General features: G+C 43.0%; 1 protein-coding gene across 2 annotated transcripts in view; it reads left to right on the plus strand.

The window, feature by feature from the left end:
- LOC142585288 (putative helicase MOV-10) overlaps nt 1-15,321 on the plus strand; it is a 119,161-nt gene that overhangs the window by 92,761 nt on the left and 11,079 nt on the right. For both annotated transcript variants that reach the window (XM_075695931.1, XM_075695941.1), the window contains exons 12-15: nt 2,841-3,001; nt 8,446-8,694; nt 9,566-9,742; nt 9,838-9,926. In XM_075695931.1, the coding sequence (XP_075552046.1) occupies nt 2,841-3,001; nt 8,446-8,694; nt 9,566-9,742; nt 9,838-9,926 (676 nt within the window). The remainder of the gene's footprint in view (nt 1-2,840; nt 3,002-8,445; nt 8,695-9,565; nt 9,743-9,837; nt 9,927-15,321) is intronic.

Consider the following 15,321-nt stretch of genomic DNA (forward strand, 5'->3'; position numbering starts at 1 on the left):
TAGCATAAACAGTTGACCTCATTTAATTGAACCCCAATTTCACATGTCCTGACATGTGAAATCAGTTTGAATTGTCCAGTATTTGTGAGTTAGAAGGGCTTGAGGAGGTACTGATATTAAAGGTTCCTTTCCCTGCAATAAGTAGCTGTTAAACCAGTAGTTATAATGACGAGACCTTATTTTCCCCTGCATGTGGTTCTCTCCCGTGGAAGCCACACTAATGGGGAATGAATGCAACAACACTGCCATACTGAGCATTCGATGCTTGTGAAAGGAGCCCTGAACCACTTTTTATCGCAGTGGAGAAAGGTATTTCAGATATACATTGCTGCATAAAGTACTTCAGTGCGTTCAGTAGAAGCGTAGTTATTGGCAATCAAACACGGCCTCCGCAATGCTCCTGTTCCTTCTTCAATGCCTTGCACTGCAAGGGCTGCAGCGGAGCGGAGTGTGCCCACAACGCTCTGCCTTCTAAATGTCACCATGGTGCGCAGTTCAGATTTGGTTTTGGATGCCAATGATGACGCCACTTCTGATTTTGTCGCCTACGACGTGCCAAATGTAAGCCAAATGCGGTTGTCCTCAGCGAGCTGGAGTGTGCTTAGCCAGTGTACTCATCGCGGCACCCCGTGGCAGCCGCGGTATTCGCACTATGTAGCACACCGCTGCTACATGCAACAGTAGTGCATATGCGCAGTGTTTGCTTTGTGCATGGCAAGGCTTGAGTGCGTGCTCGCCCACATGTGCAGCAGTCTGACCATGCTACATGGCGCGGACCAGCTTTGTCCTTCACCAGCTTGATTGACAGATAGTAGCCACATCCAACTTGCGCATTTTTGAAGCACTAGCAATTAGTCTGTCAAGGCATTTATCCGGAGCGGCCACAAGTGAAGCACGTCCTGGTAAGGCGTGAGTATGATCTGACCTTAAGTTTCAAGTGGGTCGAGGCTAGTTGAGCATTCAAAACTAATCGAAATTGGCAAAACCCGATGGCTATGACACCGATAAGCAGGATGGCCAAAGTTTATCTCATATGTAGGCTGCTGCAGCCCAATGTTCATGGTACGGTACAGTACGTTCCTGCTATTTCTGAAAAATAAACACCATGCACATATGTTAAGCGGACACATTGCACAGGGCATGCAGAAGCAGAGCCGTATTAATTAAAGCGCACCGCAGGGTCCAGGCTACACTACGGAAGCGGTCGACCATCAAATCAACACTTCTGTGCCCACTGCAGTAGCTTTGCGGCTGTGGCATTGCTTGAGTTTGCGGATTTGATCCCGACCTCGGCAGTCGCATTTCGACGGGGCCGAAATAGAAAATGCATATGCACTTAGATTTTGGGATACGTTAAAGAACATCACAGTGTCAGAATTAACCCAGAGTCCATCACAATCTGATTTTGGTTGTGGCACGTACAGCCTCGTAATCTAATTCAAGTTTAATTCTTATGCCACGATGCGATGTGCCATGTGAGGCAATGAATACGCTCTCAGAAGTTGCAATGTACGGCGCACAACAATGCCTCAAGCAAACATCTCCCTGTGTGTGTTCTGTCTACTACACAGACAAGCAGCATGGCTGCACACAAGTTAACATGTAACATCAACTCACCACTCTCGTGTTAGACTAAATGTTGAAGAAATTAAACTTTCGCCGTCAACGTCAGTGCTAATTATTGTCAATCAAAGCAACCAACACAGAAAGCTTCGTTTACGTCAATTCCCACAGTGCGTGGGACCTGCGTAACTTTTCACCAAGCCCGAAGAGTAGTTCAGGGATTCCTCAAGTTCCGAGGTGGTCAAGATTATTCCAGAGGCACCCCGCTCCCCCACTACGGCATCAGTAATAGCCTGTGCATTGCTGTGGGACAATAAAACTTATCAGTCAGTTAAACCACATTACAAATGTATTCAAGTATTTCAGCTTAGAAGTCTTGTAGCAACGATCCTTTAATTTGCATTTCAACCTTTTGGGACACTGTGAAATTAATGCATGTATTGAATCAACCCCTTAACTGCCGTGACAAATTTGGAAAAATGTTTTAAAGTGCGTAACGTTTTGAAGAGCTGCATATATTGAGCCATTTTCTTATAAAGAATACAGTACCAGGAATGCCTATTGCATTTTTACTAGTCTTGTTGAAAAAAAAATATCAATAGTCATTGTGTATTATTTAATTTTCAAAATTACAAGAAACTGCACATACACATGTGAAAAAATTGTGGAAAGTTCACGACGAGTTAACTCGTCATCGGCACCAGAGACACTTGTTGTGATGGCGAGTTATCTCGTCATCAGCAGTTAAGGGGTTAACCATTATCAAATTAACAGGAGTCAACTGTACGGGACATCATGGTTCAGATGTTGCAGCAAAGCTTGGATAAGAGTTATTTTTTCTTTATGTTCTAGCCACTTGCTTTATACCTGTTCTCTTTTGGCAGTACTTACACTGGTGCATTATAGCCATGATGGCAGCTGCATTACTACCACAGTGGGCTTACGTTATTTCGACTCTGGTTAATTGATTTAATTTAATTTGGACCTATTGGCAGGTTTTGTCTTGTGACTGTACACTTCTATTGGACGTTCTTCCTATTATTTCAATCGTAAAAACTGATTGATGTGTGTGCATTGATGTGTGTGCATGCAATGTATCTCACTATGTTATATTGTTGAAATGTGTGAAACAATTCTAAGTTTTTAGCCATGTCACTGTGAAACTTGTCAAATATGCACTCTTGTTTTTTTTACTGGTGTAATCAATATTGTGATCGCACAATACGATGTTGCAGATATTTCTCTTCTATTTGTGATCGCACAATACAATGTTGCAGATATTTCTCTTCTGGAGCGCCTTATGGACTGTGGGCCATATCAACGCATGGAGAATGGTTACTACAACCCACAGATGCTCACCAAGCTGCTCAAAAACTTCAGAAGTCATGAAGACATCATTGAAGTCCCAAACAAGTTGTTTTATGAGAATGAATTGCAGGTATGCTCACTCCAAGTTCACACACTATGTGCCTATGTATGCAAGGTGCTTATATGTGCACAGTTCTTTTATTGTCTCTCACTGAGGCGAAGTAACTTTATTATTACCCTGTGCTTAATGGTAGTAGACTACTTGTGTACTGGAGTACCCCTTTTAATGTAAGTAGCCACTAGCTTTTTATTCTTTTAAAACATTGCCCACAAGTGTGCTTGAAAGAAGAAACCAATGCAGAATGTAACACAACCTAATAATTAGAGAATTCAAAAGAAAGCTTGAAATAGTTCCATTTAACTTTAATAGTCAAGGGTGTGTTCACACTGGTAACTGACAGATGTTGTGCAAGGGATGATAACTGATGATGTGGTAGTGACTCACAGTAAGTGATGTTCACACCGGCAAGCACAGCTTGTGAGTCACCAATTTGAAGATTCTTGCTCAAGACAAAAATTCTCTGGACTACTGCCACTCATGCTTGCTTTGGCACCAAACAAATTTGTTCTGTATTGATTAAAGTGCACAAAAGAAAATATGTAATAGTAGAGACATCTCTGCTTGCACCTCGTTGTATCTCATACAGGCAAACATTTTAAAAACTCAGTGCAAATTGAAGCCACATGCCAGCCAGCATCTACTCTGACTTGCCTGCCTACCTCTTCCTGCTTTACACTTTTATTCTTGGGGCCTCTTCACCTGCTCGATGACAATCTTGTTGCACACTGCTGAAAATTTACAGCACCTCATAACGGCTTAGAGCGTGGGAGTGGTGCACTTCTGAGACCAATAGCGCCACTTATTGGAGAAAGCTGGAATGACATTATTGCTTCTGAGCATGCACTGCCAGGTGGACAGAACTTTGCCACTCGCAGTCGTGGCTGTATGCCTTGTGCAGCTCCCCTATTAGCAGTGGCACCGACTCTATCTTTGTCATCTTCACCAATGGCTTTGAAGCATGGAAAGCACTATTGTAGGTTGATGACGAAAAACAAAGCTGCCATCATCAAGCAAGTTGAGATCGGCCGCTCACAAGCTGACATGAGCAAGAAGTTCGCCATTTCCGAGCAGATAATTTTGGATTTCCTCAATAATAAGGTGATCATTTGGAAGTAGCAAAACTTATGTTGACCTCAGGTTTGCTGTTGGCATGCTTTCAGGCGCTTGGAAGGCTGTGAAAAAACACACTTCGCAACTGTTTTTGTCATGCGGGCTTCACACTTAGTACTGAGACGACAGTCTCATCCGAAGATAACTACAGCATGACTGATCACTCCCCTTCTATGGCATTGGGGTCAACCTGTCCACCACTGGTGTTGTGATTTCCACTGAGGTAACATCTGAACGATTTGCCTACGCTGACAATGAGCACGACCTATGCGAATTCATTTGACGATAAAATCATCCATCAAGTGATGGTGGATTTGAACAACTCTGAAACCGAAAATGAAAAGCCAGCACCTGTGCTGCCTATGAGCTCCGAATTGACGTGAGCGCTGATGACGCGGCTTAATGTACAATGATGAAACGACCTTAGCCGAAATTTAAGCAGACATCGTGCACAAATAAAAAGCCGTACAAAAGCTCAATAATAAACTTTTCAAGCCACAATGATAGTAAAAGACATGCATTTGTTTTTTTGTTGGTGACTGTACTTATTTGTATAAAAGATCCAACTTCAATATAACGAAATTTCGATACAGCTATGTAAATTGCTGATTTTATCGACTTCGTTATATCAAGGCTTAACTGCTACATTTTTTTAACTGCATGGGCCATAACTATGTTTGATAGCTAGAGGTGGGCGAATAGCAATTTTTTAGAATATGAATAGGATATAAATAATAAGTATCAAATATTGAATCAAATATCAAATAGTCAACTGCAGATGCTCGTACCATATAGATTCGGGTATGACACCCAGTACTGACAAGTGCAAAAAATATCTGCTTACTATCAGGAACAAAGAATCAGTTTTAAACAAGATCGCTAATTATCATTAAAAACTGCACAAATGGCCTCATAACATCTTTAGAGCTTGGTTGCAAACAAGCTTTCCAAGATTGAATGGCTGCTGTATGGAATAGAGCTTTACAACAAGGCTCAATAAATGGTTGCCGAAAGAAGATCAGAAGTTGTGATAAAAGAAGGAAAGAAGCTTCTGAAGGAATTCTGTGCCGTAAACTCATGTAGAATGGTTAGTTGCTAGAAAAGCATCTCTGGTTGTAACATAAAAGATTTTAATGTACCGTCCATAAACTGGAACAGTAAATTCCCCGACCCCTTATGCAGCACTGCCGAGCCTTTTGTTGATATGATCCTTTTCTATGACCTAACACAATTAGTTACCAAACCAACACGGACACAAGGGGAAACCATGTCTATTTTAGATCTTTTTCTTGTCAGCAATAGCATCCTTAATCGCAGACTGAAAACATATGTTCTTGAAGGTATATCCGATCATAAGATGGTAAGTTTATATGTAGATTTGAATTGTATAAAGAAAAGCAAGAAACAGGCATCTATGGTACCGATTTTTGCGCGTTCTGATGATGTGATTATATTGGACCAGCTTGATATCTCGTTTTCACAATTTGTTGTCCTCTCTGAGTCTTGAGAAATTTCCGTTGATGATTTCTGGCTTTTCTTCAAAAGCCTTGTTTTAAGGTGCATACAAGATTTCGTACCATTCCGAGTGGAGTGTGTGCAACGTTCTAACCCATGGATGACTAAAGACATTGTACCCTTGGGACAAAAGACGAAAAAGATCCAAAAGAAACTTCATCGTAGTCCCTCCAAAGATACCATGCAAAAACTTTCCGACATGCGCAGACAGTTAAAACACACTATCAAAAAGGCCAAGGAACATTATCACAGTGTAACTACGAAAAACTTTCTTCTTTCGTCCCCGGCAAAATTTTGGTTTCATTTCAAACAAAAAAAAGAGTACAATATCGTATCTGTATTGATGGTAGACCTGTTACGGATCCATTTGCCATTGCAAGTTCATTCAATGATTACTTCTGTTCAGTGTTCACGAAAGATGGCGGCAATCAGCCCCCACACTTTACACTACCTCACGAATGCCCTGCTATAGGTGACGTATCAATAACTGAGGAAGGCGTTTTCTCACTTCTTTTGAAAGTGGACAGCAAAAAAATTCCCTGGAATAGACGGCATACCGAATGCCTTCCTCATTAGGTATGCCGAATGGTGCTCGAAATATTTAACCATAATATTTAAAGAATCCTTACGGCGAGTGAAACTTCCACATGATTGGAAGTATGGAAGAATTGTCCCCATTCCTAAATCACAAAATCCATCACATATTGTGATATACCGGCCTATTTCCATTTTATGCACATGTGTGAAGACACTTGAACATGTCATTTTCAAACATATATCGGAGTTTCTTGAAAATAACAACCTGATCGATTCCAGACAGCATGGTTTTCTCAAGAACCTGTCAATGGTAACACAATTGCTTGATAATGCTTTGATAAGTGATGAATTAAAGCAGTTTGTCATATCGTGCAACGCGTATGGTCAGCTTGAATGGTCTGTGTTCTCATCTAATTTTTCCTTGTCAAGCACTCTGTCAATATATCAATGCACAATTTTATATTTGTAGCACGGGTTTGTATGCAAGCGACGTGCAAACGATTGGTCTTTCGCTGCTTTTCAGTGCGTGGTGTGAGCCTTGTGTAATGTGTGCTTGTCTTCTTATTTTTTATCATTTCTTCATATGTACTGTCCACTCCTGCCCACGGCCTTCTCTGAAGGCTGGCAGTATTTATCAAATAAATAAAAATAAATAAAAATGCTACTTGTTGCAAAATATTTAACAAGTTTCAAATATTCAAAAATACCTAATAGTTCTGTTTGTGTGTAATATTCTATTCGTATTCGAGACCTAAAATATTCGTCGACCTCTGGTGATAACTGTGGTGAGCCTTTTTGAAATGAATAGTGAATGAGTTATTGCAATAGCCAACACATGTGTTAATGGCTCACTTCTTATTGCCTGTAGGCAGTACAATTGAGCCCTACTATATCAAACCCGTTTACATAGAACTATTCTATATATCGAACAATTTCTGGACACGGTATAGTTACAATAAGTATGTATAGCAAAAATTACACTTTCATCGAGCAAAAATAGCAGCGACTCCCAATATATTTAATGTCAAGCAATGGAAAAGTGCTCCCAGAAGTTGGCTTTCCCTCTTGGTGGCGGGGAAACCCGGCAGCGCGGCTCCATCTAACCGCTTTCCCTACCGTGACCGTGCTGCCTCGGGTGAGCCGTTGACACCCCCCCTGCAAAAAATAATCCTGGCCCACCCGCAGCACTTGCTACAGAGGCTCTTGTGCCCTCGTGCAAGATGGCGAAAGTGTGAGTTTTCATGCTGCTGTTCTGGTTCATTGTGTGTGCGCCTTGTGTGCCTTCTCCCGCAGTGTTGCCGTGATGAAGCGGCAGAATTTGCCTTTCGTCGTGAAGCTCAAAATCATAAATCGGGTCCACGCGGTGAGAAGTTGGATATCCCCGCAGCATGCAAGATTCCGAGGAACACTCTCAGCATGACTTTGAAGAATAAGGGAGAGATTAGGTCTAAAGCGGCCAAACTCGCGACCTGGTGCCTGTGGCGCCCGACGCATATCCGCGGCCGTCTACAAGTGGTTCATTTGAAATTGCTTCTGCCGTGTCGGCTTTCGCATGCTCGGTGATGACTGTAAATTCTGATGAATGTGACGAAGCCGTTGCCGGTGTTGCCGAAGTTTGGAGCGAGCTGCTGTCAGAATTCCTGGAAGCTGTTGATGAATCAACGGTGGACAAGTTTGTGAGTGCAGATGATGGTGTCGCGACTACAGGAGAGCCTGAAAACGAAGACTACATTGCCGACATCGTACCGAGCACAAGTGAAAGTGGGCACAGTGAGGAAAGCAACAACGGTCCTTTGCCCACATCCTCCAAAGTGATTGGTGTACTCGCACTAGTCTGGTGCTTTTGCGCGAATGTGGAAGGTTGTGGCCTCAGCTGCTTCGACTCCTTAGACAATGGGAAGAAGTGTGTGCGTTGCAGGCAGTGGAATTGTCTAAGCAGAAGATAATGTAGGACTGTTTCATGCGATTCATCAATAAAGTGATTTTATAAATGGTATGTGCTTTTATGACATCCAATTATTTAGCAGGCTTATATCGAATTATGCTCTATATTGAACTGATAGGCATTTTTTTGCGAGTTTGATTTAGCTGGGTTTGACTGTAGCTGCATAAATGTGCTGCTGAGGAATTGCTGCATGATTGTTTATTTTAGAAAGGTTTGCAATGTGTTTGTCGGAGCACAGCAAGAAATAACTGTGGAACATCCTGTGATACTTTTTTGAAAGTAGTAATTATGAAATTTAGTGCTCTTCTACTCCCAGCATGTGCTGACAATTCATTTTGTTCTACAGGTGTACGGGGATGAGGTGATCACACACAGCATGGTCAACTGGGAGGAGCTGCCTCGTAAAGGCTGCCCACTCATCTTCCACAGTGTATTGGGTCGAGATCTTAGGGAATCTTCGTGCCCATCATACTTCAATCCTGAGGAAATTAAAGTGGTCGTCAACTACGTGGTCTCTCTTCTGCAAGGAAAAAGTGGCCTTGGTGTCCAGATAAAAGGAAAGGACATTGGCATTGTGTCCCCCTACCGAAAGCAGGCAAGAGTTGGATCATTATGTGTGCTGTGGCTGTGCCGGTATGTTGAGAGCGGGTGAAAGAACTGCAGTATCTGAGTGAGACAAGTCATGAATGCTTTACTGCACCTTAGTTCTTCCAGTTATTCGCATCCTATAGATGCAGTTCTTGTACATGATATTTGTGCATCTGGGACAAGACATGGTTTCATTAATGGCTGTATTGTGTACCAGGCAGTACTCAATGCCAAATAACCCTTAGGTACCGTTTTACTTGATTCTAACGCGCCCTCGATTGTAACATGCACCTGTTTTCCGTGGCCAAAAAAAAAGGAGAAAAGAAAGAACACTCTCGATAGTAACGCGGACCTGTTTGCTGTGACCTAAAAAAAGAAAAGTCCTTTACAGTACTGCGCATCTTTCTTTCATACAGAAATACAACTTTCTGTCATTCTGAAAGAAAGATTTACTCCCAATGCACTAAAGTTGCGATAAATAAAAAAAGTCGCAGTTTCGCCCGAAAGGTGAAGCATCGATTACAATAGCAAATTAGTAGGCAGCTATACGAAAAGTAAGAATAGTAGTTTTATCGGCCGTATAAACTTTGAAACATTTGCTTACTAGCCATGTGCCACGTGTAGAATGTTGGATACTGGGCCGTGTGTAGTAAGTTATATGTAATTATATTTTCCATATCAGCAAATAAAAGCAGTTAATTTTTAATTTCTCAATGCTTTCCTTTGCTTCACATGGTTGTTTTCATTGGTAGCAATACTTAGGCTTCACTCATAAGAATGTCATCATGTTTTCATCTATGTGAAAAATTTTTTTCGAGTTTGTTTATTCATTGTGTGGGAAGTTGTGTGTATATATCCTTCTGCTTTATCATTTGCAGGTCTTAAAAATCAGATCTGTATTGGAAAAACGTGGAATTGATGGAGTAACTGTGGGCTCTACTGAAGAATTCCAAGGCCAAGAAAGGCTAGTCATGATCATCTCAACAGTTCGGAGTGATAGCAATCTTCTGCAGAATGATTTTAGGCACCGCCTAGGTTTTCTGAAGAATCGCAAGGTTTGTTGGTTTTTCTTATGCATGAAATACCTTGTCAATATGTTCTTGCTTCTACAAATGCCTCTCCCCCCCCTTTTTTTTAAACAAAATTGCAGAGATTCAATGTAGCTGTCACGAGAGCAAAAGCTCTGCTGATCATTGTTGGCAACCCATACACTCTGAGGTCTGATCGCTGCTGGAAAAGGTATGCATTCTGTTATTTTCATTGCAGTGCCTTCTGTCAATTTTCCAAGTTACTATGAGCACAGTCCATGCTCCAGCGGGAAACATGCTGCAGTGCTGGCCTCTAGCGCTGTTGAGCATAAGCTACATGAGAGGAGGCCCAAGTAGACGGCAGCTTTGCTGGTGTGGCAGTTGCATGGCACTGTAGAATTTTGTGCAAGTCTGTGAGATTTCCCCTGCAGCACTTTTCGCATTATCCTGCTAGTGCTATGCCACAGGTTTTTCTCTGTAAGAACCAGCGATGCTGGCTGGTAGTGCAGAGGTGGCAACTGTCATAGTTAGCCATTGCAGCCACTCCGCTGTTGCTGATTGGCCACACAGCTGTGTAGCTGCTACAGAGATGGCCCACAGACCCATTCTCCCTCTGTTTTGGGGAGCCTCACTGCACATAAAGAAAATCACCATGGACTGGCCCAGGCACGTACCCAGACCCCCCTCCCAAAAATTAAGTGGCATACCCCCCTCCCCTCCCAGCCCACGCCACTACTCCTCACACACACTCCTAAAGCGCTGACAAATCAATCTATTCGGTGGTCAACATCTTGCTGCCTTTTACAGTGAAAGCTGTACATGACTAACCTTACGTAGTTTTTTTGGCATCCGTCAACAAAAAAAATCATCATGTGAGCCGATCCTGGTGATAGTGCAAAAAGAAGGTCCAAGCTCAGCTGCGCATTACCCATGTGGGCTCAGGAACCTGTAACGCGCCCTTCGAAATCTTTAGGATGGGCCCATGTATGCGGAGTGCTCAATGCTTGCTTCACCTCCGCCGCAGGTGGGCCCGGTATTGCACTATCTTCGGCATGTCCACGTATGGGCAGTGCTTAATGTCTGCTTCGCCTTTGCCGCGGGTCGGCTCGGCGTTGCACTACCGTCGGGCTGACCCGCTGCGGAGGTAAAGCACTTTGCTTTTCGTTTTGACAGCTTTGACTGTCGTCAGCTCATCTTATGTCCTTACACCTTATGTCCTCCCCCCTAATTTGCATTAGGGGGGAGGACATACCTTTACTGGTACAAATGTGAATAATGCCCACCATTCGTCATAAATACACGTAACCCGCAAAAGAGAATTGAACCGCCGCCCGCCCGTGCGCGCGCCAATGCGCGAGCGGTAGTATATAGACGCGCGGGAGCAAACTAGCGCTAAAACAAACCATGCAACGACAACCGAGAGAGGGAGGTGCACGAAAATAATTCCCTGTATTCCCAAATAGTGGCAGCACATGACAGAAAAGAAAAAGTTGCGAAATTGGCGCACTTTAAACGTACAGACGGCGCCGTAAATATACGGCATCGACCATTTTCAGACTTGTTCGCGGCGCCACATATTTACGTCATTGACCCTCAAAGGGTTAAAGGAATCCTAAGGCACTGTCTACAGTTTTTCAAGGACCTTCTATTTTGTAGCACAATAGAAAGCCTACCATTCGCAGTGTAAACTTGCAGTGCTTTCTCTGGAAAGCGAGTACAAATTGTTAAAGCAGAATTTGTCAACGTGTGTGGGCTCTTCTTAAAACTGTGTACAGTGCCAACAGCACTGATTACTGGACGCACTGGCAATCTTAAAGGCCATGCATCTCTGTTCCACTCTGTTCACCGTGACTCTGTTCGTTTGCACAAAGCAGCACCACATTTCAAAATGCCACACAAACAAAAGTTAAAAGAAGAGCATAATATACAATTTCAGGCAATACAATATTGTATACAAGCAAAATAACTCTTCCTGCATGGCTTTTTGGTTATGTGAGGTTACACGGATTGGTTGCATTGTTTCACTGTCAAGTGGTGCCACATGTCATCCTTGGACTGCTTTCAGAGCCAAATTAAAATAGATTTCCTGGTTATGGAATACGAGCATGCTCACTTCCGTCACTATGGCACTCAATCTTCTCATTCCCAGCACAATTGAAAGACATGTTCCGATGGTGGATGGTCCCTTTAACTGACTAAGTGAATTTTAACTGAATAATTAAGCAAATTTGCAAATTCATTTTTTCAGTAATTTTTAGGGCACAGCTTGCAATTCTGGAATTGCAGGTGGTTAGAGCTGAAGGCATGTAACTGAACTCACAGTATGAAACATGACAGAAATGTTTCAAGTAGAACACCAAATAAGTGCAATTACTTTAGAGCGCAATGTATCCAGACTGTCACAGCGGCATTCGATTGGGGCGAAATGAAAAACAGCCATGATCCATGCATTTGGGGCGTATTAGAGATCCCCTGATCGTCAAAATTAATCTGCAGTCCCCCACTACAGATTGCGTCATAATAAAATCGTGGTTTTAGTATGTAAAGCCCCTAGGGTTGAAGATTGGGCGAGTTGGTATTGCATTCAAAAACTGGTATGGCACAACATGGAAAGGAAGAGACGAGCCGAGCCGGCCATAAAAAGGAACAGAGCTCTGACTTCTAACTGCTCTTATTGGCAGGTTGCACTAAACATATAGCCACAAGAAAGCATCAAGCAACGTCTTCACAACACTTCACAAAACGTCACACCGATAAGAGACTACACCATCATGAGTCACAGATTAAACTGATTAAACAGAGTCACAGTAAAACTGATCAAGAAATCTTACTTCCTGTGAAGATAGGCACAAAGATGGCGTGCTAAGACACGTGCTGCCAGCTCTTGCTATGAGATCAGCTTCAATAATCTCCCACGTAGGTTGTTATCGGGGCATTTTTAGCATTTAGATTTAGAATGCACTAAGAACTTAGCACTTAGCCTTAGAATGTAAAACTCCAGAATCCAATTCAAAGTGCAGCATGACATCGCTATACATCTGTTTGCTAAAGGTAGTAGGAACTTTAATGTAAGCGTATGGGCCCAAATTATACTGGTGTAACACCAATTCAAGACGGTAGAAACTAAAGTACATATATTAGTTGGCCCTAAATTTACGCATTTCATTCCACGAGTATAATACATTAGTGGGAATCCCAAAACTACTACCATTTCCTTGACATCTGTCTCCAAGCTTGCGAAGAACTGCTTTGCCGTGCCCATTTATGTTTACCGTCCCTTGCATAGTGCAAGACAAAGCTAAGTGTATCACCAGTGTATTTTGTTGCAGAGTTTTAGGACAAATATCTTGAAACTGGTGCAGGTACTGTCAGGATTTCTAATAGGGGGACATGCATCTGCATTTGCAACAAGGACTCTAAACTAATTCAGTTTATGAGCAAACCTTGTTAATCAGTGATTATCACACATTTACTGATGTATATTGCCATTAGTTACTGAAAAAAACATGTTATTTCCTCTGCACTGTTTAAAAATCCACCTTTTTCATAGTGCGACGACGCATGTGCCGTGTCCTAGCAGATTAGTCTTGAAACGTTTTGGAAGGGTCGCATGCGTGGCCGTGAGCCAGGAAGTTGCCCCCCTTCCCCCCCCCCCCCCCCCGAACCTGAACTGAAAAGTGAGCAGTGTTAGGATGAAGGAAACTGCTTTTATAGTTCTGTTCTGGACTTAGCGATTTGAAATCAACTACACTTCACTTCGTACGGCGCGTACACAATAAGCGGCAAGCGGAGGCACAGCACTGTGCCAACATCTGTACGTCACCGTACCCGTAGGCTGCCGGTCGCATTCACCACGTAGATGGGTGGGTCTGTATGTGTTGTCATGCCTACACATTTCTCAATACCAGAGATGCACTGTTTAACTATGCGGCAAACAAGAACCGGTACATTCGGTATATAGCAGCACAAACAACCGTCTCGCTCAGTTATACCAGTGGTGTCAGTGATGGCATCCACATTTTCACGAGAGAACACTGCCTATAAATAGCGCATATGCGAGCACACTTTTGTCTAATGCAGTCGACTCTCGTTACAACAGACCCTGATAATCCAACAAAAAAATGTCTGTTTTATCCGAAGTCCGTAATATCCAAAATGCCTCACTTCCGAAACTTTGGTCTTAATGTCTAACAACATTATTGCAAAGAGTGAGTAATGAACGTCCAAAGTAAAAAACAAACAAAAAAAGTTGCAGTTTTGCCTGAAAGGCAAAGTGTTGATTGTGATAGCAATTCACATCGCACTCAATGACCGCGGAAAGTCGCTGTCGAAACGTTGGAGTGAGGAAGCATGGCAGCAGCAGCAAGTGAATTGATCTTTGCGCTGTCTCTTGCTTCAAGGCGAACTAAACGTTGAAAGCACAGAGCATACAAAGCTACCAGTACTGGGTGTACTTTGTCCACATCGCAGATTGCTTTCAAGATATGGCGCCCGCGTGGCCGCGCCTTAAGCAACAACCTCTGGAGTATTGCTGGAGTAGAATGCCCCCCCCCCTCCTCTCCCTCACCTCCCGCCCGTGCCTTCTGTGCGAGTGAAGACGGCGCGCTACCGCCCCCCGCCTTCCACTCTCGCGCGCACGATATTAAGCCGCAATTGTCGACTGACAACAGCAGGTCAGTTGCCAGCCTGTGTCGGCATGACAAAAGTATGTTTTATATGCCCGATTTCGGGAAAAAAAATGGCCGCTAATTTCGTCTGCGGTAGCCGATAGTTCGTTGTAACGTGGTCCATTTAAAAGCAAACTTCGTTGCATTAATAAAATAGGTGGAGTAAACTAGGATTGAAATATGGTCCATTATATTCGAAGGTCTGTTGTACGTGGGCCCGTTGTAACGATTGTAGACTGTAATGTTTTATGGCACGTGCAAACTGTAAGTATGATGGAGTTAAAGAAAAGTGAAAATCAGTAATAAATTAATCGCCTGTAATGTATGTATCTGGATCACAGTTGCTGTTGTTTAAGTGGTTCGGCAGCTCACATAGCTTAGGGTGGAACAACACGGCACATTTGTGTAGATTTCTATGTTTTGGTACGTTTCGAAATTATTTCATATCAGCGATGCACCTTTTCCACAATATTTGACGAATAATGATCTACGGCTGTAGATGTCGATGTAAACGAGTGCGCAGCTTTGATAAATCCGATGCAGAAGGCTGCACTCGAAGATTTCTTGAATATGAGAAATGTCTAAATGATGAGTAAAAAGAATAGAAAAACCGAGCTTCAAGTGCAGAAATCAGAGACAACAAACTCCAAGGCAGCCGTGTCGGCAAACGGAATTCAGCCTGCCTTTATCGGCCGCACTGTTTGCACAGCAGCGCACTCAGGCCTGCTCACCCAGTCATCGGTGAGTGCTACATCGCTTCCAGGAATGACATGCTGCCCCGAAGAAGCCATTAATAATGTTTTGCGATCCACGAAATTCACAACCGATGCGCACTCAATATGGATGCAGGTACACAAATCAACCGGTGAAAGCCCCAGCACCCTTCCAAAGTTTTGTTTTCAGCGGCATGCAGCAGAAGGCAGCTCAGGAAAATGAAAA

The sequence above is a fragment of the Dermacentor variabilis genome, chromosome 1, assembly GCF_050947875.1.
Source record: "Dermacentor variabilis isolate Ectoservices chromosome 1, ASM5094787v1, whole genome shotgun sequence".
NCBI classification, from domain to species: Eukaryota; Metazoa; Arthropoda; class Arachnida; order Ixodida; family Ixodidae; genus Dermacentor; species Dermacentor variabilis.